The following is a 27440-nucleotide window of genomic DNA, read 5'->3' on the forward strand; positions in this document are numbered from 1 at the left end:
CCTTCCACCCTCCTTTCCAGAGAGGGTACTCAGCCCAGAGCTGAGAGGAACAAAGACCAGGGCACCATCCAGGTGGCATAAACAACCCCACTTGCCTTCTAAGGGCTAAACAGCAATATGCACCCATCGCATAGGATGATGCTCATGCCCATTGGCTAAATTCAGCCTCGAGAAACCTACAAGTATTACCCCAGTTTGTAAACAAGTTACTCTCTCTTTGCTACCAAGCTTCATAGGTACCAAGCTCCTTGCTATTGCTTCTATCAAGTTCCCATCATAAGCATACTACTGGCCTCTGCAGTACAGAGAAGAAGCCAGCAACCAGGAAGAGCCACCAAGCCCCAGTCCTCACAAATCTGCAAAGGACCCTCGTCAGACAGCCAGCGCTGTATTGACAGTCCCACCGGATTGGAAGAGAGCCCGCCGTGTCTTAAAGAGGGCTGGACCCTAGAGAGTAAGACTGCCCAGTTAACAGGGGAGGATTAGCCCAAGTTTCGGCAGTCCATCTGCCACAGCCTTAAACCAGCAGACAACAAGCCACAACCGTGTGTGCTAAAGCAGGAACAGCACCTAGCTCATTCTGCGTAACCCTGCCGTTCATTGGGGAAGAGAAAGGGAGCTGCCACCTGTGCCGGCTCCACAGCCCTGTAAACACCAGGGCAACTCAAAGCCTGGACTACTCATGAGAGAGGGAGTCCCACCAGCTCACTGCGAGCCAAGGGGAAGCCGCTGCCACAGCTGTGGCTGCACCTCCCTTCATCCAGAGACACAACAGGCTGACCCCCTCGGGACCACCTGCATCACCTCCCACAGGGGCCATACCTCAGTAGCAGTTCCGTGCCACCCCCCTCTGCTTTCAAGCAGCAGCTCCAGGAAGGACCGCTACACCCCCCCCAGCCAGCTCACCACATGAGGGCTGATCCCAGTCCCACCTGCTGCAGCACAGGATCCGAGATACCCAAGTCTGCCTCCCAGGAATCCTCTGTTACAATTTTATTCATCTCACTTTGGATTGTAAACTTAAGATGCACAGTGAAAAATCCGTACTTACGTATGGGATATCATAGCGGCGCATGCGATCAACAGTTTCCTTTAAAACGTCCAGGCTGCCGTAACCCCATCGGGAGAGATGAAATCCCAGGGACCAATAGGCAGGCATGTGTGGGCGTCCAATGGCCTACAGAAGGAATGAGGAATACAGAAACGCAAAAGGTGAGATGAAGAGTCGTTATTCTGAAACACCAGGAGATGATTCCAGCCTGTGACAATTAGGGCACAGGTGTCACACATCCACAAAATACCTTTTCCCTTCCCAGAACAGCTGCCTGTGCAGCATGCTTGGCATCAAAAGTGCACGTCTTCTGGTGGACTCTTGTCCTTAGCAGAGGCTCTGAGTGACATCCACACTGAGCATCACTTCTAAGAACATCTCTATGGAAGACAAGTGTTTAAAACCCAGGCTAAATGAGGGTCTTGCTGAGGTCTCAGCCTCCACATAGCAGCATGTGCCTTCCCTTACACAGCACAGATCAGTGGAAACCCAGCTTGGAGCCTTGCACTCCCTCATCCATGGCAAGTCCACAAACACTTTAGTCAACAGCAGGCAAATTTCTGACGCTACACAGCACCATTGGCTTTACTAATTTTTCTTGCTGCATCCAGCTGAACTAACTCATCAAGAGTTCATTTGAGCTCTCTGAAGTTGTCGTTGTATTTACACACCACACAGATGAAATTCAGTTACTTATGACTGTCTGCTCTTATTCCTAGCCCACAGCATCGCTTTGCCAGGCACTGACAAACCTCTTCAAGGTCAGAGTTACTGTTTAGTCCTGAAATTATCAAATGAAACAAAAGGTAATGAGTTAAATATGATTTTACAAATATTTGATTTATACTGGCTCCACATAATCCAACTGTAAACTGCATAAGGAAATGCAATTGAGAGCACAGAGGAGCAAGACATCCTGCTCTGCTGCCCCTGGTGAGAGCTGCTCTGGCAACCTGGGTCAATCAGTGAGTATGTATCTGTTCCCAGAAATAAACTAAAATCTGGCATTGCCTCATTAGTACTCACTGGTGTTTTCCAGGGCACGTGTCTTGGAATCCATACTGCAGTTTTAAACAGTTAGATCTTTTTGTTCAGTATTTCTAACATCCTTATGCACAATACATGAAAAATCAAGTAGCTGGTCAAGCACCCATTACTTCTTAACCAGTTGCAACTATTGACTCCTTTTGGCTAAACAGCTGTTCCTCCCTTATTTCCTTGTGGATCTCCATAGTTAGATAATTATGCTAAGATGTGAAAAAGAACAAAGCTTGCATATCGGCAGCTAAACCACATCAACTGTAATCAAATAAAACAAGGCATTTGTGGCACTCTATTGCATTGCTAAGCTCTTCAGAAAGCATAAAGGCACACCATCCCATGGGATTTTTCTCCTATAACAATCTGACCTGGGAAAGCAAAGTTGAACTTGAAATTGCCCTAAAATACTTCACAGATGCTAGAGCTGGTGGGATGTGCAAACTGCACTGGACAGAAAAACAGATGCAGGAGAGAACTGGGCGGGGGAAACAGGGGATGCTTTAAGCACTCAGACTGGAGGAACATAGAGCAAATTGCTTCCAAACTAGAATAGCTTGTGGACAGAAGGGAAACTTTAAGCACAAAGCATTACAAATTTGGCTACAGTGTGCTTTTGCTTGTTGAGATGCTGCTATCTCACCTAAGAAAAAGCAGGAGGAGGCCAGAACAGCTGGTGAGATTAGTGATTTGAGGCCCTCCAGGAGGAATGATCCAGATGAGCAGCACAGCTGCCCCATAGGCCTGCTACGCATCCCATTCCACCAGACTTAACTGTCTTCACCTCTTCAAAGCTTACTTTACCTCCAACTTAGCTGGAGGCTAAACCTTTCAGAGGAAGCAAGAGTAGCTGTCATCACCACGTTCCTGATGCAGCTGCGCTTAGCCTTCACTGCATGCTGCTCCTGTGCCCCTGCTGGCAGAGGCCCTGGGCAGACAAAGGTGGCCTCTACCATGTAGGGGGAGGTCAGTGGGCAGAGACTTCTTTGCCACTATGTTGCTGTCTCCCCTGGTTACACGTCATTATTTATTTCCAGCTTTCCAAGATACACCTGATTCCCTAGCTATTGTTCAAGCTTTTCTGGGGCTTCCTGTGGAGACCTGAATGGGGCACAACAGCTTAGGACAATCTCCTAGACACCCTGTGAATCAGCACTGAGGTGTCCAGCAGAGCATGGCAAGCCTCAGGGCAAGAAGTTATCTTTTCTGCCACAACTGCACTCACCCTGTTAAAGACTGAGAGACCTGGGGCTGCTCAGTCTTGAGAAGGCTGAGAGAGGATCTGAGGGGTGGGTGTCAAGGTGAAGGTACCAGTCTCTTTTGGATGGTGCCCAGTGAGAGGACAAGGAAAAACAGGTACAAGCTAGAACACAGGTGGTTCTGCCTCAATATGCAGAGACAGACACTGCATGGTGAGGGTGACAGCACTGGAAAAGGCTGCCCAGAGAGGTGGCGGAGTCTCCTTCTCTGGAGGCTTTCAAAATTTGCCTGGATGTGTTCCTGTGTGGCCTGCCCTAGGTGATCATGCTTTGGCAGGGGACGTTGGATGTCTGGAGGTCTCTTCCAACCCCTAACATTCTGTGATTCTGTGAAGAGGCAAAGGACCTTGTTTTAGACCAACTGAGGCTGCAAGATGAGCTCCATGAATCCCACCACCTTGTGCTCCTAAAGCAGATACATATTTTTCTCTTGTTTTCTCTACTGTAAACAAAGAGTGGCCTCTACAAACAAGGTTAAAAAGACAGACCAAAACAAAAGAACTCCCTAATAGAATAAGATGTTTCGTGCACAAGCTTCCTCCCTTGTACAAGACAAATAGGAAAAACAAGCTGATAAATATCAGTCTTGTGGCTGAACACAGAGCCCAGTGCCCTGGCAGGATGTCTGTACAGCATTTGCTGCCTCTCCTTGAGCAGGCTGGGAAATGGGAACAGCTGTGGGGGGTGACCAGCCTGGGTAGAGGCAGTGGGAACTGCTAGGCAGACCTGCTCCTAAGATACCCCGAGCTCCTCCTGGGAAGGACAATCAGCCTGAAATATGGCAACTACAGTGTGGTTCAAGAATTGTATTTGCTTCTGTGACCACCTCAGTAGGGACTGGAGGTGAAGTGAGGCCAATAACTTGCTGGCAAGAGTCCTTCCCAGAGGGCACATCCCCAGCACTGGCTTTGCTGAGGTTCAGCCACTCATCCTTATGCAATGGTGTGGTCTTGCCTTTGGACCTTAACTGCCCCATGGTGAGGCAGTATTTGGTGACAGCATTCCTTGAGGAGTTTGTGATTACAGATGAACCAACTGAAGAAAATCTACCTTGCAAGCAAGATATACGGTTTTAAAGCTATTAGTTCCCCAGGTTCACCAGATGCATCTATGGTGAGCTAAATTGAAATCAGCAGAACATTTGTAGAGGAAGGATGAAAACGGGGCAGCTGGGAAAACAAATGTTCTTTCTTCTAATTATGCTGTGGACTCTCTCTGATGGATCCCCCTGAAGCTTCCTGATAAAGTAACTGACATATGGTACCTACTCACAGATGGATCAGCAGAGGCAGGAATGTAATTTTGCAAACCTGAAAACTCATGTTGGATTTGATATATATTTAGAATCTAGTTAATTCATATAGATGGCATTCTGCATACAGATGATCATAAAATGCAGTAGGCAGAGAAAGGCTGCTTGGCAGAATTGACTCCCACAGAATAAGAAAAAGTAAATGAGGTATGGCAGGGGAGCTGAAGGAGGAAAACATAAGAAATGCATAAACAGCGAACATATGGGATATCCAAACTGAGAAAAAAAAAGGGAAGATATGGTAGTGCTGAAGCAGAAAAAAACCCCAGATACTATTTTCTGTTCCACAATTCCTCCTGCACTTGGTTCTTAAATAACTCCTGGTGTTGTTTAATAAATTCACTGTTAGCTTTTCCAGGTTTACATAACTTGGCATTACGCAATAGTGGGTTTTTCAAATGCACCTGGGCACTGATGAATCTAGGAGGCAGCCTTTTGCAGTAAAAATAATGTTTGGTGAAAACATGCAGCCCTAACAGCTGAATTCTGTGCCTAGGAAGCAGGTGATCTGCATTCACTTTTCCTATGATGAACTATTGCACAAACAACATTATTATGAGGATCAAGGATATCAGCTAAGTTGTAAATGCTATACAGGAAGTCTGGATTCTATTCTATTAACACTATGACAGAAGATTTGATTCAAGAGAAATGGCTGAAGAGTTATGATGTATATATCATAGAGGCCATATAGATACTCTTTCCCATGGTTACAAAGGAACTGATATCTCCAGCAAAGCAGCTCCCATGGCACACATATCTGTATCCAAATCATCCTCTGTATCTGAGGCAGGCAGATGAGTGCTGTGGACACCTAGTAGGCAGGGAGTGATGTCCACTTAAAGTCTGTTCACAGAAGCTGAGAGCAAGAAGCAGCATAGTGGAGGCCAAGAGGCTTGCTCAGTTCTTGAAATAGCAATGAAGGCAACAGCACAAGATGTTAGAGAAAGGTGTGAGGCACTTTTTTCTGGACACAGCTTCCTTTCTCTCAACAGCCATGCAATAGCTGGCACTGGCCACCCTGCCATACCACCGGGACCATTCTGGAGAGGATGCAATGGGTGGTCCCCATGAAAAAGCCCCATGCAGTGACTTTCTGCAGATGCTTTCACAGGTGGGAAGTCAGTGTCATTCCCCCAAGGAGCTTGTTGCAGCAGAGTAGCCTGGCCCCACCATGGTCCTGTGCAGCTGGGAGCTCCCAAAACACCGCTCCCCAGAGGAAACCCATTCAAACAGACAAAAAGACCCGATGGATGCTGCTGAGTGGTGCCGTGCTCCTTTCCACCCCCTCTCCTTCCCCAGGGCATGACAATGATTGCCTAGGAGAGTCCTCTCAGCACAACAGAAAATACAATTCAAAAATAAAGCCTTTTCTGTCTCCTTCACCTTCCCACATATCTTTTACATAAAAGCCAACTCATTACCTTAGAGACTAATAATATGGTAATTGTAACATTTGTGAGCCTGGAATTTCAGGATGTTTACTGAAGTTATTATTTCACTGTGAAATTGTTACTGTGCATTCTTTACGATTCCCCAGAGAGCTGAGTGCAAACTTGAAGAATACATTTTTGTTGTCCTGGAATGTGACACGTCTAGTTAAGAGACACCCACCATCTCCCTTTCACCTTGTTTTCTTCTCTCCACCTCCGTTTCCAGGCAGGCAGGGGTGGAAGTGAGCTGCCAGTACCCATCAGTTAGGGGGTGAGGACTCTTTTACTTTTTTTCAGCTGCTGGCCACCTGCTAAGCCACAGAAATGCTGCCTTGAAACAGCAGCAAAACACATTGGAAAGAACAAGGATGCCTCTAATCTCCATCACACTGCCACGGTGACTCCTCTGAAATAGGGGCTTTCATTCCAGGGATCACAACTGCAGCTGTCAAGGGAGTCACTTCACTTTTTGTTTCTTTGCTGGTTTCTTTTTGTTTGAATGTCAAAGTGTAAGTTCAAAACACAGTTTTTGCTGATTGACCTGTGTCACTCAGGTCAGAGGTGGCTGATGGAGAGGATGTGCAGAGGGAGCTGGAAACCTCAGTTACAGAGCAGTCACTCCTACTCGGGGATGCAGAGCAGCCTCCCACCTCTCCAGGAGTCACCACCTGAATCTCTGCTTGGCAAAGGAAGGTCTAGCACAGCCTGATGACTTAGGAAGGCTTCCCAACACAGTGACATGAGCGAGGCTTCTTTTGATTTCTACCATCAAAACACAACCCAACAATGTGTTCCTTCATGGCTAAATCCTCTTTTCCCCGGGCCAAATCAATGTTTCTGTTCCCATTTCAGGAATTTTAAAACAAACCAAGCATAAGATACAGAGGCTTTAAAAATCCAGAAAAGAAAATATTATTGCTGAAAATAAAAGTTCAAGTCTCCTGAGCAGCAGAGGAGCAGGCAGAGAACATGCACATGTCACAGCAAGCTCTGACTGCCCAGCTCCAGGACGTCTTAATGCAGGCTGCTCAGCACCTCCAGTTAAAGCTTAATCCTCAGGGTCTGCACACATGGATCCCTTCCCACATTGACATGCCCCTTCTCAGATTTGTTCCACACTGTTTAGGACTGGTGCTGTTTTCTTTTTGCACAGAGCCTGGTTCTGAGGTGGCAATTTTCTGTGCAAGGGTCCACTTAAAGCATCACCAGTCATTTAGTGGACAGGAAAAATAGATTACATGCTGTTTTTTTCTGGGTGACCCTCCCTGAATCAGAACTGCATGCAGCTATTCACATGTACCCTTGATCCTTTGGAACACACTGGGCAACTGGAACACACTCTTTGGAACAGCAGACAATATTATTTTTCACCCCTGTATTCTCCAGTGTGATTACATGCGTTTTCATTAGTAAAACACAGGCTGGTTCTCAAAAATCAACAGGCAATTCCACTGGCAAAGAAAGGCTTGAAGCTTTTGAAATTCATTCAACATCTCTGAAGTCTAGTGGAAGTTCCTAAATACTCCCATCTGTGCTCTGCCTAGTTTGTTTCATCCATCCACAGTGTCAAAACTCAGTTACAGTCATGTGGTGAAGACTATGAATTACCATAGCCTAGAGAACAGTAAGCTTGGACAAATTTCTTTCTAACCATTGCATCCTCCTGCTCTTGGTACTGAAATGCTGTAGGAAAGGCTAGAGACATGCACTGGAAGCCCAGCCAGTCTGCCACACTCAAACAAGACGATTCACAGAAGCTTGAGCACCTGACAGGTTGAACATCGACCTCAAGCTATGGTTTTGTATGAACAGATCAGGACAAAGTTTTGTCTGCACTGCCCGCTGACACTATTAGATACTGACAGAAATTTGTTACAAGGCACTGCCCTGTGTGCCATATGCACTTTTTACTAACCTCTGTGTACTGCTGAACTACGTTTTCAGGAGTTGGTCCAAGGAAGATGTAGAAGTCAAGGATTCCCCCAATAGTGCGGAAGGTTAAAGATGGATTTGGGCTCAGAGAAACATCTGGAAGGAAAAAAAACAAGCAGGTTCTCAGTACAAACCAGGTCTGCACTATGTGTGGCAAGGGTTCAAAGCCACATCAGGGGAGGTTCAGACTGGACATTAGGAAATATTTCTCTACCAAGAGGGTGATCAAACACTGGAACAGGATTCTGAGAGAAGTGGCCAATGGCCCAAGTCTGTTACTGTTTAAGAGGCATTCAATGCCATTTAGTAGCATGCGTCAACTTCTGGTCAGCCCTAAGTGGTCAGGCAGTTGAACTAGATGATAGGTCCCTCAAGGTCCCTCCCAATTGAGCTATTCTATTTTGTTTTCTACTTTACTCTACGTAATCCTATTCTATTCTATTCTGTCCTATCCTAGGTGTACGCACACAGACCTTTGCTGTACATAAATGCATTGCCAGGCATGGTGGCTACATGTTTAAGTCACTAGCCAACGCCTTTTGGGTAGTAGGATTGGATGAGCAAACAGGACCTGTACGTAGGTTAGCAGTTGCCCAGTGCTTCTGTAATCTCTGCTTTCAGACTGGAATTATGCAGCAATAAATCACAGAAACCCACACAGGCTAGATTGCAGAGATCCATTTGTCTCAGTTTCATTTATATGAAAAGAAACTCTTGTGTTTAGAGTTCATCTCTGCTATTTTAATCTTATTTCAAGTCATTGCCTGCCAGGGAAAACCAGTTTTATAGACTGAGTGAAGTTTCCCCCCTTCCTGAATTTATACCACTGGATTAATACTGTAAGGTGACCATGGCAACACACAAAACTATTCTCCACAGACAGAATATAGAACTAGCCAAAACTGATTTGATTCAGTTATGCCAATCTCAGAGGAAATTACTTCCACTTTCTCCTTTCCCTGCATATTCATATTTATTTTTTTTCTAAGGAAAATGAATCATATTTTCACTGACAATACCTTTTTTTGTTAACCAGGCATTCTAACGAAATCTCTTTGAAAACTTTATAGTCATTCCTGGAATCTCATTTATGGAACAGTCACTCATATTTGTACCACACTGAAACAAACAATCAGTATACCAGTTTTTCATGTTTACTAATTTACCATCTTTCTATATGCAATCCATACAGGGAGTCCATATATCACAGTATCACAGTAACTAAGGTTGGAAGAGACCGCAAGGATCATCAAGTCCAACCTGTTCCAACAGACCTCACAACTAGACCATGGCACCAAGTGCCACGTCCAATCTCCCCTTGAACACCTCCAGGGACGGCGACTCCACCACCTCCCTGGGCAGCCCATTCCAATGACGAATGACTCGCTTAGTAAAGAACTTTTTCCTCACCTCGAGTCTAAACCTCCCCTGGCACAGCTTGAGACTGTGTCCCCTTGTTCTGGTGCTGGTTGCCTGGGAGAAGAGACCACCCCCCTCCTGTCTACAACCACCTTTCAGGTAGTTGTAGAGGGCAATGAGGTCACCCCTGATCCTTCTCTTCTCCAGGCTAAACAATCCCAGCTCTCTCAGCCTCTCCTCATAGGGCTTGTGCTCAAGGCCTCTCACCAGCCTTGTTGCCCTTCTCTGGACACGTTCAAGTGTCTCGATGTCCTTCCTAAACTGAGGGGCCCTAAACTGAGGTCCTTTTACCTTGTGCATTGGAGTTCAGAAGAAGAACACCATGGGCATTGGAATCAGGTTCTACACACATGTAGAAAGGGTGAACTCCATAGAGATTGGCCAATGGCTGAAACATAAACAGCATATTAAGTATGGCTTGACTTTGATACTTTTCATGGGTTTTGTGAGCCAAATACATGTACAAAGGAAAGGAAAGCGATTCATTCATAGTTAGAGACTTGTTTTGAACAGTTGGGCAGTTTTTAATCTAAAATGGTGTGCAGTCAAACTGATAAAAAAGAGTTGCTGTTTCTGCCTCACCACAATAATGCTTTTCAGTCTTGCCCAGTTAAACCTTCCATATTCTGCCAAACCCTCCAAAATGGCAGGGATAAGAACTGCTAGTTAAAATAGACTCATCAACCCACTTTAGCCAAACACCTAATGAGTCCTGCTGAAGTCCAGCTTGTTTGGCTGAACAGGGATTGATTCAAGCATGCTTTCCTGAACCAGGATCTTGGCATACAAAATTCCTTTCTTTTTTTTTTTTTTTCTTCTGAAAATTAACTGCATCATGAGAAAGCTTCTGATTAAAGCTTTCAAAGTCCCCTGGAAATGACTCACAGTTTTGTCATTTAATTAAAGCTTACCTGCACAGCCTGTAACATTCCATGTTTGCAATTGATTCACATTAGTGATGTTACCATATAGAGAGAGGTGCTCCGTCAGCAAAGCTGCGGCTGACCACCTCCTTTTGGTGATACAAGTTAGGACAAAGTGTTGCCTGAATTACCGTTGGTGCCTGATCCCTGCTGTACATGCCATAGGTAACAAAGTCCATGCTGTGTTTGAAGGATGTGTGCTCCTGTTCACCAAATCCATACACTGAAGTGGATGGCACGGTGGTTGTGATCTGTAGATACTGGTTGGAGAAAAACAGATCAACCAGGGGACTGTCCCACCTGTGACAAATAGAGGGAGATGGGATTATTTATCTTTGGTATGCAGCATTTTAAGTTCATGTCTCACTACTTATACTCCTTCTGTATTTTGGAGAATAAAAATATTTTTTAAACCCATTAAATTCTATGCATGCCTCTAATGTGCTTAACCTTACACATATTGGATATCTCATCTGCTGCTACAATAAAATGCATCAGTATAATTTTGAAAATAGCAGCTAAAATAACAGAAGACACTATCTGTAATCCTATTACCAATATAAGTGGTTGCTTGTGCTATTTCTATGACAACCAACAGGGCAGACTAGAAATTGTTATTACACAGCAGGGTTCAGAATCCTTAATGAGAAGAACACGTATATGTTACCAGTTTTTTACTTTGTAATATTTTGCTAGATCAGGACCCCACTCTTGTTATCCCTGACTTTATGCAGGCACCTAAAGCAAACGGATAGCTTCTTTCAGACTCCGCTTGAATGAGATATTTTTATTGTGGTGACTCTCCTGTTCCTCTCTCCAGCTTAATGCCTTTATTTTTATTGAATCGTCTGTGGACACAGACTCACATTTTAATTAGATGTTACATTCTGTTTCCCATCTCTAGTGCTATAATGAGCTACCAGCTAGATGAGGGAGAACATAGTCAAGCTGTGGAGAAGTGTTTTGGTAACACTACTGTGTATGCCATGAGTACCACAGTTAGACAGCACCCTCTTAAGCCTTGTTTAACTATGAATTTGTTAGAACTAATTAAAACAAATGAGCATACAGCATAGAAGTGGCATAACTCTCTTTTTAATGGCCTTTTATCAGTGATTCAGACAAAATTAAATAATTGATCAAATTGACCACTAAATCAAAGAAGTGGAAGTTGGGCTGCACCCTTTAAGGCAGGGCTCATTGGTGAGCCCTGGCTGCCACCACGCCACTGATTGGGAAAAAGTCCCTGCTGCTGGGAGGACTGGGAGTGTCTATGTATTTTTTAAAAAGTCTATTTGGCCCTTCTCACAAGCAGGAAAAGTAAGATTTTGTATTTAGTCTTGATTTGGCTGTTTACCAGTGGCAACGCTTCCTGCTTTCCATCGTCTCCTCCACTAACACACAATACCGAGTAAGGTTATTCTCTTATAGGAAGGTTAATGCATGCAAAGTATCCCTGAAAGTCAGATACAGCCCTTAGGAAACAGAGGCCTTTCTGCAAGAGGCTGATGCTGTGTAGGAACAGGAAGGGTCTCTGGAGCTATACTGCTGTCCAAAGAGGCACTGTCATGTATCTTTGTGCCAAGGCAGGCACGGTCACTGCTCTGAACAGACCATGGGGTTATGCAAAAAGCAAATGATGCCACAGGCAAAATGCTTTGGGAAGAGCTTAAATATCTGTCCTAACTCATTGAGCACTCTCCATGATGTCTGTTCAGAGGACACGAAGATTTGTACATTTATGGTACCCATATTGCAGCACTGGTATTTCCCACAGCTAGAGCAATTAGTGTTACCATGGCATTAAAAGTGCTCCTTCCACTCAGAAAATCCTCTCCCTGCCCAGGAGGGTCACTGGTGTGGTGAAAACCACCACCCTAGGAGCAACCCCTCTGCCCCATCACATTTTTCAATGTCATGGAAAAGCTGTTTTACACCTCACGCACTCCCTTAAGCCACTGTCCTGGTCTCAACTTCTGCATGACATCCCCATTCTGATCTGCACCCTTCCATCATTTGGTTCCACAGGGGTTGCCACTCGCAACAGTATAGCTCCTCACACTGTGCTGACTGCCATTGCTTTCCAGCAGCCTTTCCCTTTCATGAGATCTTCGCTTGCCAGAACAGCCATGAGCTAAACATAGCATGAGCCACAACACAAAAAGCCCAGTAATGATTCTCTTCTTTCTAGGCACCATTATGCCTTCATCTGAAGTAAAGTGTGGTCAGGTTCTCCCTTGGCAGGTCTCTGCCTCCACTCCCAACTGGCTGCCCTTGCACTCTGCAGCACACTGTTGTAAGCTGCTGTGATACTTTGTGTGTTGGCAGAGATCTATCATTTAAATGAAAAAAATTGTATCTGTCATTCTTTAAACACTTGGAGAGAATAAAAGAAAATGTTGTACTTCTCCAACCTCCCCTCCTGCTGGTTTAAAGCAGATAGAAGGAACAAAACAGGAGGGAGCATAAAATGATACCTTGTGTGCAGAAATTTGAGTGTTTCTCCTTTAACAGTCCTACAAATCATAACAGTGCTGTGACGGACAGCAGAAGGGATGTAAAAATCTGCATTTTTGAGATCATATTGTCAAAAATCCAACTCCTACTGGCAGTCAGACATGGCAAAGCCTGTGAAGACAAGAACCCTTTTCTTTGCACAAGAGGTAATAGCTACACTAAGGTTCACCCTTTAGTGCCTCTGCGATGGGAACATTCCTGCTTGTAGAAATACAAACTGATTTCCCCACATGTCTGCCTGGTCCATAGTCTGCTAACAGTTGCCTGCTGCCTGCCTGGGAAGTCTGTCTGATAAACTCTAACGTTTTCTTTCCAACATTGTGCACTATACTAAACTTCTCTATTTTTTAATCTTATGCCAGGAAATAAAACAAACAAAAAAACAGGATTTAAAAGATCTGTGCAGAAAAGTAACACTTCTAGCCAGCAAATAAACTAGTCTCATATCCATCCATCAGCCCTCAGGTCACCACAATGAAACGTACCTGCAGTGGACCAGGGAAACAGTTTTAAAGGAAAGTGGATAGGCAGACAAATAAAACATCCTGTTCATGTTGAGGGTGTAGTTTATAACTCACGTTGTCGCCACACTTGAGAGAAATGGCAGGATAAAATTGCTTTCAGAAGTACAGTCATCAGTCCTTTGTAATACAAACTGGACATGACAATTTACCTCGTTGAATGACTTTACTCTGTGGAAGTCAGTTGGAAGGTAAAACTCACAGTATGTGCAATTCCTTGGAGCACCTAGTTGCCTACCATGAGCAAGCAGCCAGTGGCACTTAAAAAGATGGTCCACTAGAATTGGGAGACTTGGGACATACATATGATACATCATTTGGACATGAATTAGGCATTATCTGGACATTCAAAAATAATTTTAGGTTAGAAGCAGGGCTTTTTTCCTTCTTGTTGCAATGATTCCAGGAGAAATGAGCTCATGATTTTAAGGTATGAACACTTGTCTCAGTCACTTGATAGCCTTTATGCCCTTTAGGAATCACAGTCTTGTGAAAGGAAGCACACCATATTCATCATCTGTATATCAATTTAGGTAGAAACTTCACATGTCTAGCAGAAAAGTGGGTGTAAGCCTGAGGGCAGAGCTTGGGCATACTTTTTCAGAGGGTACAGACCATCACTGTATGCACAGGCTGCCTATAAAGCAGTGAAGCACCTCAGGGGCTGAGGTGTATAGGCCCTGTTTTCAAATGAACCTCAGATATACCTGGTCCCTTACTTATCTCATTTGAACTGCCAGGGAGCATCATCTTAGAAGCCCAGGTGGTTGTGATTTTCCATTACTCTCAGACTGATGAAAAATGCTTCCACTGTGTGCTGGTTTTGGTTAGAGTTCAATTTCTTCATAGTAGCTAATACGGATCTATGCTTTGGATTCATGCTGGAAACAGTGTTGGTAACTCAGTTTCATTATTGCAGATCAGTGATTACAGTGAGTTAAGGACTTTTGTGCTCCTCACACCACCCTACCAGTGAGTAGCCCGGGGGTGCAGAAGAAGCTGGGATGCGACACAGCTGGGACAGCTGACCCCTACTGACCAAAGGGATATTCCATACTATGTGATGTCACGTTCAGCATATAAAGCTGGAGGAAGGATAGCAGAGGACAGCTGCCCAGGGATTGGCTGAGAATGGGTTAGTGGTGAGCAATTGTTTGTCATCTGCGTCACTTGTCTTTCTTGGGTTGTATTTCTCTCTCTGTTATTTTCACACCAGCCATATTCCTTATTAGCTGTAAGTCTTGGGACACCACTGGACTGCAGAAAGCACATCAAGAAGGAATTTTTATATGCTTACCTAACTTACAAGGTGATTTATCACATAGGTGGGGAAATAAAAGTAACCAACAAATGTGACATTTTAAAAGATAAAATCACAGGGTATATTTACAGTTATTGACACAGTTTTACTCTACTTCTACTGTATTCATTGTCATGGCATCTTCTATATGTGGCTGGATATATAATGACTCATTTTTGTTCTGAAAAACTTGGATAAGTGATACAGCTAGAATAATTCTCACCTCTGTAACATAAATCTTAATGATGAGAAGACTAAAATAATGGCTCTTACAAACCAGAAGCAAACCCAAGCTACCCAATTTGCTCCCATTGCTTTCAGCAAAACTGCAGTTTAAGAGAATAGTGTTATAAATCATTCTAAGAGCCTTGCCTATGTAAAAAATGTCTTTGTGGTAAGTGGCATCTGTTATTACCACCACAATCAATACAAAAAGGCAGCTGAACTCTGCAGCAGCCCTTTTGGCAATTAGGGGAAATCTTGATTAGATTTTGGTCATTTGTACCATATCTTCCCAAGTGTGATAGCAAATGAGGTATTCCAAGCTCTTGATAGAGTGAAAGGAGCACTTATCTGTCCTGGGAAAAGTGCTTTGCCTTCCATTATTTGTATGATGTCACAAAGGGAAAGTCAGTTGGAGAACAGGTATTAAAATGGAGAATCAAATCAACAGTCCATCCCTCCACAGCCTGTCTCCAGTAATTGCAGAGGAAGATATAAGTGATCACTCAAAGCCAGTCTTGCAATAATCTGCTTATGGAGGAACTTTTGGGCTGTTTTCATAGAATTAGCTTATGTTGTGAAACAGAGACAAAAATGTTGTTCCTTTTTCCCTACAGATTACTCTTTTGTTATGTATGAATATGTATCCTGCTAAGCTTCCAGTGCCATACTGCCCTGGGGCAACAAGTCCCACAGAATAATCATGAACTGCAAAATGAGGATGACTTTGTTATTTATTGATGCCATTTCTGAGGAAATTGCTGCTTTCTTGAAGCCTTCATGTTCACAGTCAATACTACCTCTTCCAGTGGCTGCTGCTAATGGCAGGAGGAGAATGTAGAATAGTACTTAATTAGAGAGCATGTGCCACTAAGCAACACAGAGGCTCTCTTTTGCTTCCTCCCTTGCTTTATTGCAACCCAGTATTTTCTCTCCTGTTTTTATTACTGTAGGGACCTGGCCAACTGTGGATCTGTTGGACCTGCAAGATCAGACAGGATATCTTGAGGGAGAATTTATTAAAGTAAAGCTAGTTACAAATTTCTTGACAAAACATTTTGCCACTGATCATGGTGATTTATCAAAACGGATGTTTACCAAGCATCGTGGGACCAGGGGGGGGTTCTCTGCAATCTGTGCTGCCCCATGAGGTGGATAGTTTGGGAGCTTCACCTTCAGATTGGGAAACCCAGGCCTCAGCCCCTGTCCATCATAGCTCAGATCTAAGACTTGCAGCCTTAAATTAGCTGCAGGTTTATGGTTTTCTCCAGCAAGCCAGAAAACACTTGACATCTGTGTGGAAGTAGGGGCAATGTCTGCCTCTTGGTCTGATTTGACCTCCTTGGCACCTCACCATTGTGGAGGTATCACAGCTTCATCCCTATGGGTTTGGAGAGCTACTCAAAGAATCACAAAATGTTAGAGGTTGGAAGGGACCTCCAGAGATCATGGAGTCCAACCCTCCCACCAAAAGCAAGATCATCTAGCATAGTGACACACAGGAATGCATCCAGGTGGGTTTTGAAAGTCTCCAGAGAAGTAGACTCTGCAACATCTCCAGGCAGCCAGTTCCAGTACCTCGTCACCCTCACTGTAAAGTTTTTCCTCATGTTGAGGTGAAACTTTCTACATTCACATTTCTATCCATTGTTCCTGCACACCCCCGAAAAGAGCTTGCCCCCCTCCACTTGACATCCACCCCTCAGATATTTATACACATTGATCTGATCCCCTCTCAGTCTTCTCTTCTCAAGACTAAATAGCCCCAGGTCTCTCAGTCTCTCTATTCCTTGCTCAAGTTCCCTAATCATCCCTGTGGATCTCCATTGGACTCTCTCTAGCAAATTCCTGTCTGTCATGAATTGGAGAGTCCAAAACTGGACACAATACTCCAGTTGTGGTCTCACCAGGGCAGGGTAGAGGGGAAGAAGAACCTCCCAAGTCCTGCTGGACACACTTTTCTTGATGTACCTCAGGATACCTTCCCCAGCCACCAACTGCAGAATCACAGAATTGCCTAGAGTGGATAAGACCTTCAAGATCATTGAGTCCAGTCATTAGCCTCACACTGACCAAATTATATCCCTAAGCACTACATCTACACAACTCTTAAATACCTTTCTGGGCAAGACATTTAATGCCTGATAACCCTTTCAGTGAAGAAATTCTTCCTAGTATTCAGTACAGAAAATCTCTTGCCACAAATGAGGCCATTTCCTCTTGTTCCATCGCTTGTTACTTGGTTGAACAGACCGAACCCCAACTTTCTACATCCTCCTTCCAGGTAGTTGTAGACAGCAATATGGTCTCCCCCACGCCTCCTTTTATCCACACTGAACAACCCCAGGTCTCTCAGCCACTCCTTAAAAGACTTGTGCTCTAGACCCTTCACCAGTTTCATTGTCCCTCTTTGAACACACTCCAGCAATGAAATAGCAGGAGCATAGGAAAGGGTGAAGAAGCAAAGCAAAACTGAATGGGACAACAAAAAGGACAGCAATGGAGGAGAAGGAGAAAGGTAAGATGGACTAAACCAAGAGGCATTACTAGGAGGAGAAAGAGAGGCATTCCAAATGTTCCTGCTCCCAGAACTCCCATCAGTGCCTGCATCATTTCCCTGCACAACCCCATCTAATTGTTGCCCCATGCAGGCAAAGCAGCATCAGTCGCTTGATTACCCTGGACCAAGCCAAAAATGTAGTGGGATTTGGCCTTTAAGTCTTGCTTCTGGCTCTGCGTGAGGTTTGCAATCAGCTGTTAATGTCTCTTTCCTCATCTAATTCATTCCTCTCCTCCATTATTGTGATTACACAAGGCCCTGAGTTTGTCCTGCCCTCCCTGAACAAGCACTTGGGTAGCTCAGCAATGGCAAAGGCTCCTCGCACACCTGTAGGGTACATTCAGCCATGCCTCAGAGACTCCAGTGCCTGTCCCCTGATATGTTCCCACTGTGATAAATCACTCTTCATGAGGAGGAAGCTTTGTGCACACAAATGGCAGAAGTGGGATGGGGGTTTATATCAAGCAGACAGATGAGGAGCCTGCTGTCAGCAACCCCATTGCTGCAAAGTCAGTGGCAGAAAGACACTGATGGGAAGAGAAATACAAGCATAAGTTTTGGAATAACAACCCAAACCCCGACCACGTTTCACAGTATCACAGTATCACCAAGGTTGGAAGAGACCTCAAAGATCATCAAGTCCAACCTGTCACCACAGACCTCATGACTAAACCATGGCACCAAGTGCCATGTCCAATCCCTTCTTGAACATCTCCAGGGACGGCAACTCCACCACCTCCCTGGGCAGCCCATTCCAATGACGAATGACTCGCTCAGGGAAGATCTTTCTCCTCACCTAGAGCCTAAACTTCCCCTGGTGCAGCTTGAGACTGTGTCATCTCGTTCTGGTGCTGGTTGCTAGAGAGATGAGACCAAGCCCTTCCTGGCTACAACCACCTTTCAGGTAGTTGTAGAGAGCAATGAGGTCACCCCTGAGCCTCCTCTTCTCCAGGCTAAACAATCCCAGCTCCCTCAGCCTCTCCTCACAGGGCTGTGCTCAAGGCCTCTCACCAGCCTTGTTGCCCTTCTCTGGACACGTTCAAGTGTCTCGATGTCCTTCCTAAACTGAGGGGCCCAGAACTGGACACAGTACTCAAGGTGTGGCCTAACCAATGCAGAGTACAGGGGCTGCTCCTGCTGGCCACACTATTCCTAATGCAGGCCAGGATACCATTGGCTTTCTTGGCCACCTGGGCACACTGCTGGCTCATGTTTAGGCAGCTGTCAATCAGCACCCCCAGGTCCCTCTCTGTTTGGCAGCTCTCCAGCCACTCTGACCCCAGCCTGTAGCTCTGCATGGAGTTGATGTGGCCAAAGTGCAGCACCCGGCACTTGGATTTGTTGCATGCCATCATACTGGACTCTGCCCATCTGTCCAGCCTGTCAAGGTCCCTCTGCAGAGCCCTTCTGCCCTCTAACTGACCAACACCTGCTCCCAACTTGGTGTCATCTGCAAATTTGCTGATGACTGTCTCAACCTCAGAACAGGCTGTTCCCTCCCGATGTGGACTGTCAGCTGTATGACAGCAAGCTAGGGATTCATGAGGGATTTCAGGCTTTTATGGGGGGGTGGGTCATCCAGCAGTGCAAAGCTGGGTAAGGTATAAGGAATATTATATAAAACAGATTTTTGAAGATTCCTTTACAATAGGAAAGCCTTCCTCAGAGATCTTTGATAGGTGCAGCAGAGTCCCTGGGCCTGGTTTGGTGTGGACATGAGTCATCATCCATCCACACCTGGGGACTGCAACTGCAGCACCTGTTGAAGAGGCTTTGTTTGCTTACATCAATTCTGAGCAATGTTTATGTGTATATGAAGATTCAGCTGTTTATTGAGACAGAAAGGCCATGGCCATTCACATCTTAAAATCGGAGACTGAAGTCCCTCCAGGTGCTATGTGTTTGTCAGTTTCACAGCGACACTTGGCTACACAGCCTGCCCTAACCTGGCACAGTCACACAGAGGCCATCGTCTATGAGCTCAGTGCCTGGCCCCAGGCGTGCTGGCTGTCCTGGAGCAACAGCTCCCTCCTTTGAAGGGATATCAGAGGAAAAGCTTTTAGTGTTTAGCACCTAATTTGCAGACTGCACCTGGGACAGGACAGAGAACAAAACAATGGTGAAGATGCTTTGCAGTTGCTCCTGTTAAGTCCTTGCTGTGGCTGTGAAGCACTTTCAGGCTCACTTCCCACACACAGAATCATAGAATTGTTAGGGTTGGAAGGGACCTCAAGGATCATCTAGTTCCAACCTCCCTGTCATGGGCATTGACACCTCACACTAGATCAGATTGCCCAGAGCCACATCCAGCCTGGCCTTAAAAACCTTCAGGGATGGGGCCTCCACCACCTTCCTGGGCAACCCGATCCAGTGTCTCACCACCCTCATGGGGAAGAACTTCTTCCTAACATCCAATCTGAATCTACCCATTTCTAGTTTTTTTTTCCATTCCCCCTAGTTCTATCACTCCCTGACACCCTAAAAAGTCCCTCTCCAGCTTTCTTGTAGGTCCCCTTAAGATATTGGAAGGCCACAATAAGGTCTCCTCAGAGCCTTCTCGTCTCCAAACTGAACAGACACAACTCTCAGTCTGTCCTCATAGAAGAGGTGCTCCAGCCCTCTGATCACCCTCATAGCCCTTCTCTGGACACACTCCAGCACATCCAGATCCTTCCTGTAATGGGAGCTCCAGAGCTGGATACAGTACACCAGGTGGGGTCTCACCAGAGCAGAATAGAGGGGTAGAATGACCTCCCTCAACCTGCTGGCTATGCTCTTGATGCAGCCCAGTCTGGCTTTCTGGGCTGCAAGTGCACACTGTTGGCTCATGTTGAGCTTCTCATCCACCAGCACCCCCAGGTCCTTTTCGTCAGGGCTGCTCTCAAGCCAGTCACTGCCCAGCCTATATCGGTGCCTGGGATTGCCCTCTGAGTCAGACTGTTAAAGGTATCTCTGAGTATCTGATGGGATGGACAGGCAAGCTAATGAAAGAGAAGCATTTTTGCTCCTGACACAGGGAATTCAGCTTCGAATGTGATTCAGCTGTGAGAGAAACAGCTCCCTGCTGGGATGTGATCCTTCAGTCTGTAAGTACTGGCTGTGTCATTTCACACAAAACAAAAATTCTTGCAAGATATAATTTCCCTTTCTATATGCAAACTCCTGAGTCCCTGCTGATGAGAAACTTTTAGTAGCAGCCTTGCCATTGTTTGCAGGACAAAACCCCATTAACTGCACTTTATATTCAATCGCAGTTTCCTCTTTTTGGAGGTGGCCGGGCTTCAGGAGAACTCCTTTACCTGCCTGGAGGCACCATAGCTTTTTCAGCAGGGACGCTCGGTAACAGAGCGTCGCTGCCATGTGCTGTGTCCATGCTGCTAGTCAAGACTGCCCTCTACCGCCCAGGCTCTGCAGCACAGCGTTGCTGCACCCCACACCTGCACCCCACACCTGCACCACTGCTGAGTGCAGATTTCAGGGGACAAGAGGTGCCTCACTGTTATTGGTATGATGGAGGGTTACCTGGATGGGTGGTGGGACAGAAAATGTGACCTCTTGTAAATCTGTTCAGCTGAGGCTGACTTGTGCTCCTCTGCCTCTCACTAGAATTGCACTTTTGGCAGCTCAGTGGATCAAACCCTGCACATGCTTCATAGCAAGACTTAGCTGAACTGGGATGTGGCAAGTTTGAGGATGCCCTGACTAAGTGAGGCTAAATCCTTGGAGTTTGGGTAGAGACGAGGAGTGCTAAATAGGAACAGTCTGTGACCTAGCTGCTCACCATGTCTCATTATGCATTCACTGCTGGGATGCAAGATGGGCAGAGCTGGTGCTGAAGACTCAGCGGCTTTAAAGCAGCCCCTTAGCAGCTGAACCACATTGTTTGTGCTTCCAGAGCATGCCTCTTGGTAAGGTCATATGGAAGGGACCTACCACATGCTCTTCAGGACCACTGCAAGGTCAGCCAATACACAAGAAATTGTATAATTAGGAGATTTGTGCCAAAAGGTGGTGAATTAAAATGCTAATATAGACTTGACCACACCCTGACATGAGTAGTACCCGTATCTCTGTGTTCTGTGCACCTCCCTCACTTGAGTCAAGCAGTGATAACCCAGAGAAGTCATTTATCAGCACTGTCATTTATCAGCAAAGACAGACACTGTCATTTATCAGCAAAGACAGACAGACAGAGACTGCTGCTAATACCACACTGTATCATACCTAAATGGAACTGGGAAGAGCACACCTTGATCAGTGTATCTCTTACTAAGTATCATTGCACATTTAGCAACGTCAGTGGAAGCCAAGGATATGGGAAGTTATGACACCTGGTGAGAGTTGCTAGTGAGGGGAGCTTTTGCTGAAAGGAAACTTACAGTACCAGCTTTACAATACAGCTGCTATTTCTGCAGTGATAAACTAGACCCACAAATGTTATTCACTGAAATCAATGGAAGTTAGAGGCTTACAGCCTCTGTGACTTTGAGCTGTAGTTTCCTAGATATACCTGTTCAGAGTGTCAGGAAATCTGGTGCTTAATTGCTGCCATATTAAAACACTTGGTATTTCAGAAATCTTAGTTCAGTGCTTTCATGAGTGGAGTTCCTCAAGCTGTAAAATTGTAGCCTCAGAAGATATTTAACTTGCTAAATGATCTTTCATACATGCACATTTAACTTGCTAAATAATCTTTCATACATGCACATAGACAACTGCCTGTTAGACATGCACATACTCCTATTAATAATGAGTGTTTTCCAGGGAAAAAGCATAGGTCTGTAATTTTGCCACATCCAGTTCATGCTTCAGCCTGCGTCACACAGACTCAAGCATGAGGAGTGAGGAAACATGCTCACGCCACCACACTTAATTCCTGTGACAAGTGACATGAATGACATCTGGTACTCACAGCACAGTGCCAGTGCTTTTCCTCTTGATCCTGAAGTGTGTGGAGTCATCTGAGAGCTCAGCTTCGTAGTTGGCCTCATCAGCAGTAACACCGGGGGAATCAATCTTGAGTGGGACTTCAAACCTCTCTCTGTTGGGATCATAGAGCTAAAGCAAGGCGAGGAAGAGGCAGGTGCATTAGTGTGCATTCATTTGGTTAAATGGTTCCCTCCCTCCCCTCAAATACTCACCCTGAACCGAAGTCTGTCTTTTGTCTGGAACTCCACTTCCAACATGACTGGGGAAATGTCATTTCCAAAGAGAGACAGGGCCTGCCGTTTGTTCAGGGCTACCCTGTGGCAGAAAAACATGATGCTGTCTACAGCAACTACTTGCTGCTTGCAGCTACCTTGGTGAGGGCTAAGGGGTACAACTCAGCTGTTCCACACCAGCACTTTTAAAATAAATTGTTGATTTATCAAGAGAAATAGCGTCTGAGATTACTGTTGTCTCCCCATGCCGTTAATGGATAAAGAGCTCAATTGTTACTGAAACAAGGAGACAGCATGGTCTCCAGGGTAGAAGGGACCAGTTTCTGATTTCCTCACCAGCAACATGGTGCAAGTGCAGGACCACAGCTGTGCACGGCTTATAAACGTGGCTTATCCTTCTCATTACAAGCTGAACAAGCAGGTGAAGCAGCTTGGAGAAGGTCTCTGGTGAGCTGGCAGTAGAGGTGGTCACAGCACAGAGCCACTTACCTCCAGCCTTTGTTTGTCTCCACGGTGTTCCCGCCCACAGAGTAGCCATAGGGACTGTCCTCCGGGAAGAAGCACCAGGGAGCGTTGGCCACATCGGTAGCACACCAGGTGCAGCCCCGCGCCTCACAGGCCTCCTGGGAAGCACCTGGCTGGGGGTGGCAGTCAATGCGCTTCTGCACCGCCACAGCCCCGGGACACTGATTGTCCTCACCCGAGCCAAGGCACCCACCTAGGACTGGACACGAGGAGAAAGCAGTCAGAGCAGCAGGGAACCTTGTTGAAATAACAAGCAAACAACAATAGAACAACAACAAAACTACCACACAAACTTGATTAAACAACTTCTTCGTTTATATTGTTGTTTCCCCCCCCCATGCTGAGCATAATTCACATGATTCTTCTGCCTGAGGTGACAGTAGAGCAGCATGCCTGCTCATGACCAAGACAAGAGCAACTGGTTTCTTTTAAAAGCCGAGGCAGCAGGTCTCTACTGTTCAGCGCTCAGAGCTGCAGGTACTCAGCTGAAGCATGACTTGCTTGAAATACTCATGGAAAGTTAAATAGTGAACAGCTAATGAAACTGCTGGTGAGGCATCAGAGCAGCACTTCAGCCTGGCTGAAGAGGAGGTGCACACCATTGAGGACTGAAAGAGTTTCCTCTGTGACACCGCTACCTTTTCTGCATACATGCTCTCTATCACGTTATACTCTGAGGCTATCTACATATGTATCTAAATATGTGAAATCAGCATGCACCTGTATGACATATTTAAATACCAAATATAAGTGTTTGCATTGACTTTCATTTCTATACTGTACAACTACTACATATACATAGTATTAGTAGCTTCTGTTAACAAATGTGTGGTTATGAGTACAGGGAAGACATGAGCAGTAAAAGTAACAAATTAGTCATTTTCAGGATCATTCTGACAAGAACCTCTTAGTAAGGTACTAAATCATTTTCTTTTTGCAGGTGCAGGTCAAGCCCTGTGGTTCCTCTGCTCCTCAGGGTAAGCCTCCTGAGAACAGGGGTACCAGGAGATGAGCTCCCTGCCATGCTGACAAAACTCTCTGTTATCAAATGCTCTTAAAGAGAGCAGACATCCCATAGGCAACACACTTATTTTGAAGTTAACTTAGTCATTTTAGTCATTACAGCAATATTCAAGGATTAAATCTACTTGAATGATAATTGCTCTTTTCCATAAAATGACTAATACTTCTGCTTTAGCTTTTATTATTATGATGATTTCAAATGGCAACTGTGATGTGCTTGGAAGCTTAAAATGTGACTGCTGCAGTCTGGGCTTCTGCATATAAAGAACAAGGGCAACGAGGCTGGTGAGAGGCCTTGAGCACAAGCCCAATGAGGAGAGGCTGAGGGAGCTGGGGTTGTTTAGCCTGGAAAAGAGGAGGCTCAGGGGAGACCTTATTGCTGTCTACAACTACCTGATGGGTGGTTGTAGCCAGAAGGGGGTTGGTCTCTTCTCTCTAGCAACCAGCACCAGAATGAGAAGACATAGTCTCAAGCTGCGCCAGGGGAAGTTTAGGCTCTAGGTGAGGAGAAAGTTCTTCACAGAGAGAGCTGTTAGCCATTGGAATGGGCTGCTCAAGGAGTCACCATTCCTGGAGGAGTTCAAGAGGGGATTGGACGTGGTACTTGGTGCCATGGTTTAGTAGTCATGTGGTCTTGGGTGCCAGGTTGGATTTTATGATCTTTGAGGTCTCTTCCAACCTTATTGATTCTATGATTAACTTTACAAGAAGGTGTGCCAAAGCAATATTTATATATATGGGCCACAATTAAACTGTAGATTCACTAGAAAGTGCCATGATGCCAGAACTGATTTCCAGGTAGATGATGGAAGTACAGAAAAGCAGGAGCCAAGTGCTATTTACATTTGTCTTTTGAGAAAACTTACATTCCCCCTTTAATGCAGGAACATCTGAAGCTCAGGTCTAACATTTTTGGGCTGTGCAGCAGAGTTTGCTTGTCATTGCTACACCTCATATCACCTTCTAGAGGCAAGAATTAACAGGGGAAATTCTGTTAACAATTGCCAGGTGCCAGACAGGCAGGCTTGGCTTCCATCTTTCTTTTCTGGTCAGCATTTGCCCCCTGTTATCTGTCACGTAGGAAATCCCTAAATTCTGATCTTTTTTTTCATCCAAGGCATAATAGGAATAGGAACAGGAGAGAGGATTCATCAATGGTCTAAATGGAACACTGGGATAGGTGGGTAAAGCCTTGCCTTTTTTGTATTGTGTCCCTGCTGCAGGTGTAGGAAAGACATGTAAACGTCCTTTAGGACTTGGCTTGTTGGCAGACTTGGAAGTGGTAGGTCTACAGTTGTACTCAATGTTCTTAAAAAAAAAAAATCTTTCCAACCTAATTAATTATATGATTCTATGAAAGACAGAGACTGCAAATATCATGGAAAATAACTGCATTGTCTTTGTACCACTACACACTGAATACTTTTGTTTATTAAGGGAGGTGGAAGGATTTCAAAGGCGTCCTGCAGCCCTCTGCATCCTGAGATCTTTAAATCTCTGCAAACACAGATGCTAAAAAAATGCCATGCCAAGCACTATCTCTCCAGTCAGTGCATGACTTGTGTCTAGCAGCTTTGCACTGCTGTGCCTTATATGTTCAAATTAAGACTCTGTAAGACAAAGAATAAACAGACCAAATCATTTCAAAAACAAACAAGCAAAATGCCCTAAAACCTAATTGGAAGCCAAATGCAGCACCAGTGTTCTCATTGCTGAAGTCTAAGAATATGATTGAAAATACTATAGCAGCTTTGACTTGGTGTCATCTCACACAGCAAAAAGACCACAGACTTTTATCAACATGTTTGGTATAATAAAATACTTTCAAAATACTTCATACGAAGGATATTCAGATGCAAAAGCTAGCTGAAGGGGGAAAGATTTGCCCTAACAGGAACCAAGAAATGTCTTTAATTTTTTTTCTCCTTCTCATGAGTGTGAGACTTGATTTTCCCAACACCTTTTTTAATAAAAAGCAGACAACCTCATTCACCCTGTATTCCTGGATTTGCCTCTATTATAGCACAGATGCAACATAACAAGTGAGAAATGCAATTTTCCTCCTCTACTTCTTAGAAGTGTTTAAAAGTCTTTACATCATTTCCACTGTATTTATGGCCCATGTCTGTAAACACACAGAAAATAAAACGCAGATGAGCAGTGGAATACAGTAACAGCATTGGACACTTGCTGCTTTTCCATGATAATTTCCATGGGAACAGATGCTAAAGCAAGGTAGTTTGAAAAACATACATGAAAAATTATCCCCACTGCCTTTAAAACTCTTCAATTTTGTGAAATTAGATTAGAAAATGCTACTGTGAGGCATAAGAAAGAAATGAAAGTATTACCACATGCCTCTTCATTTAATAGTATTTAGTCTTTACACTTCAGGTTCAACCATATGTTTCAAAGGCATCAGCTACAGATGTTCTCTCTTCCTTTAGCTAGCAATGTAAGATGTAGTCTTCCTTCACTGGCTCTGGAAGGACTTAACCTCTGGTAGGACTTAACCTCCAGTATAATGGGATACAATCACAGAACACACACTAGCAAAGCACAAGGCAAATTTAAGTACATGAATGGTCCCAGTGGCTCACATGCCTGTGCTGGTGCCAAAGTGAAGCTAAACCTTTGCCCAATTCTGTCCTTTCCCATGTGAAAAGATCACCTCTCCTAATGGCTCTTCTGTTTTCGTATTTCTGTTATTTTTGAGGCCTATGACGAAATAAAAGTGCCATACTTTTACCTGCTAGCACAACAGCCAGGAAGCACAGACTCCTTATCCTTTCCATGGTTGAAGGCCAATTTCTGCAGGCAGCAGCAGCAACAACAGGCAGCCTTTTATACAAGGCAGGGCACGATAAGCCCTTGTTCCAATACATAGTAAGAAACATTATATATTTTTTTTAGTATTCCTTTCTTAGAGGAGATTAATAACACATGACCTTGTCTGTATTTAAGAATGTATCTAAGCTGATAAGATTGGATGCAATTTGTCCACAAACTGTGCTCAACTTCTGAATTCCACCATTCTTTTCCCACAAATTGTTAGAAAATTAATCTTTCACAGAACACTTCAGTTCTGGTTGTTTTGTTATTGTTTTCTAATAAAACATCTTCAGACTATCAAAGTCCAGTGCTTACCTTTCATAAAATTTCATATTATCCTTTGTCACATGTGTAGTTTCATAGCACAAACTAGAAATTTAGGGAAAAAACCTAACAGTTGAATTCTCCATT

General features: G+C 44.7%; 2 protein-coding genes across 2 annotated transcripts; both read right to left on the minus strand.

Annotated features, from left to right (window-relative positions):
- Nucleotides 1-372: 372 nt before the first annotated feature.
- Nucleotides 373-22590, minus strand: LOC128899359 (sucrase-isomaltase, intestinal-like). Its single transcript, XM_054177838.1, has 7 exons — nucleotides 22585-22590; nucleotides 22400-22545; nucleotides 10499-10667; nucleotides 9736-9832; nucleotides 8009-8121; nucleotides 1052-1177; nucleotides 373-447 (listed from the first exon to the last, which is right to left on the minus strand). The coding sequence occupies exons 1-7, from the start codon at nucleotides 22588-22590 to the stop codon at nucleotides 373-375; spliced, it is 732 nt and encodes a 243-aa protein (XP_054033813.1).
- LOC128899360 (sucrase-isomaltase, intestinal-like) lies at nucleotides 22472-26992 on the minus strand. Its single transcript, XM_054177840.1, has 4 exons — nucleotides 26947-26992; nucleotides 25064-25160; nucleotides 23139-23411; nucleotides 22472-22731 (listed from the first exon to the last, which is right to left on the minus strand). Exons 1-4 carry the CDS (start codon nucleotides 26990-26992, stop codon nucleotides 22617-22619), a joined length of 531 nt encoding a protein of 176 aa, XP_054033815.1. The 3' UTR covers nucleotides 22472-22616.
- Between the last annotated feature and the right edge of the window lie 448 nt (nucleotides 26993-27440).

This window comes from Dryobates pubescens, chromosome Z (assembly GCF_014839835.1).
Source record: "Dryobates pubescens isolate bDryPub1 chromosome Z, bDryPub1.pri, whole genome shotgun sequence".
Classification (NCBI taxonomy): domain Eukaryota; kingdom Metazoa; phylum Chordata; class Aves; order Piciformes; family Picidae; genus Dryobates; species Dryobates pubescens.

Excerpts from the sequence above, each read along its gene's own strand:
- LOC128899360 (XM_054177840.1), bottom strand. The coding sequence starts at position 26,992 with ATGGAAAGGATAAGGAGTCTGTGCTTCCTGGCTGTTGTGCTAGCAG. Across the intron at positions 25,161-26,946 it reads CCTGGCTGTTGTGCTAGCAG|AAGGTGATATGAGGTGTAGC; the intron begins GTAAAAGTATGG and ends TCTTGCCTCTAG. Across the intron at positions 23,412-25,063 it reads TCCTGCATTAAAGGGGGAAT|GTTCCCTGCTGCTCTGACTG; the intron begins GTAAGTTTTCTC and ends TATTTCAACAAG.
- LOC128899359 (XM_054177838.1), bottom strand. Across the intron at positions 1,178-8,008 it reads TAGTTCAGCAGTACACAGAG|GCCATTGGACGCCCACACAT; the intron begins GTTAGTAAAAAG and ends TTCCTTCTGTAG. Across the intron at positions 448-1,051 it reads GCCGCTATGATATCCCATAC|GGTCCAGCCCTCTTTAAGAC; the intron begins GTAAGTACGGAT and ends CTTACTCTCTAG.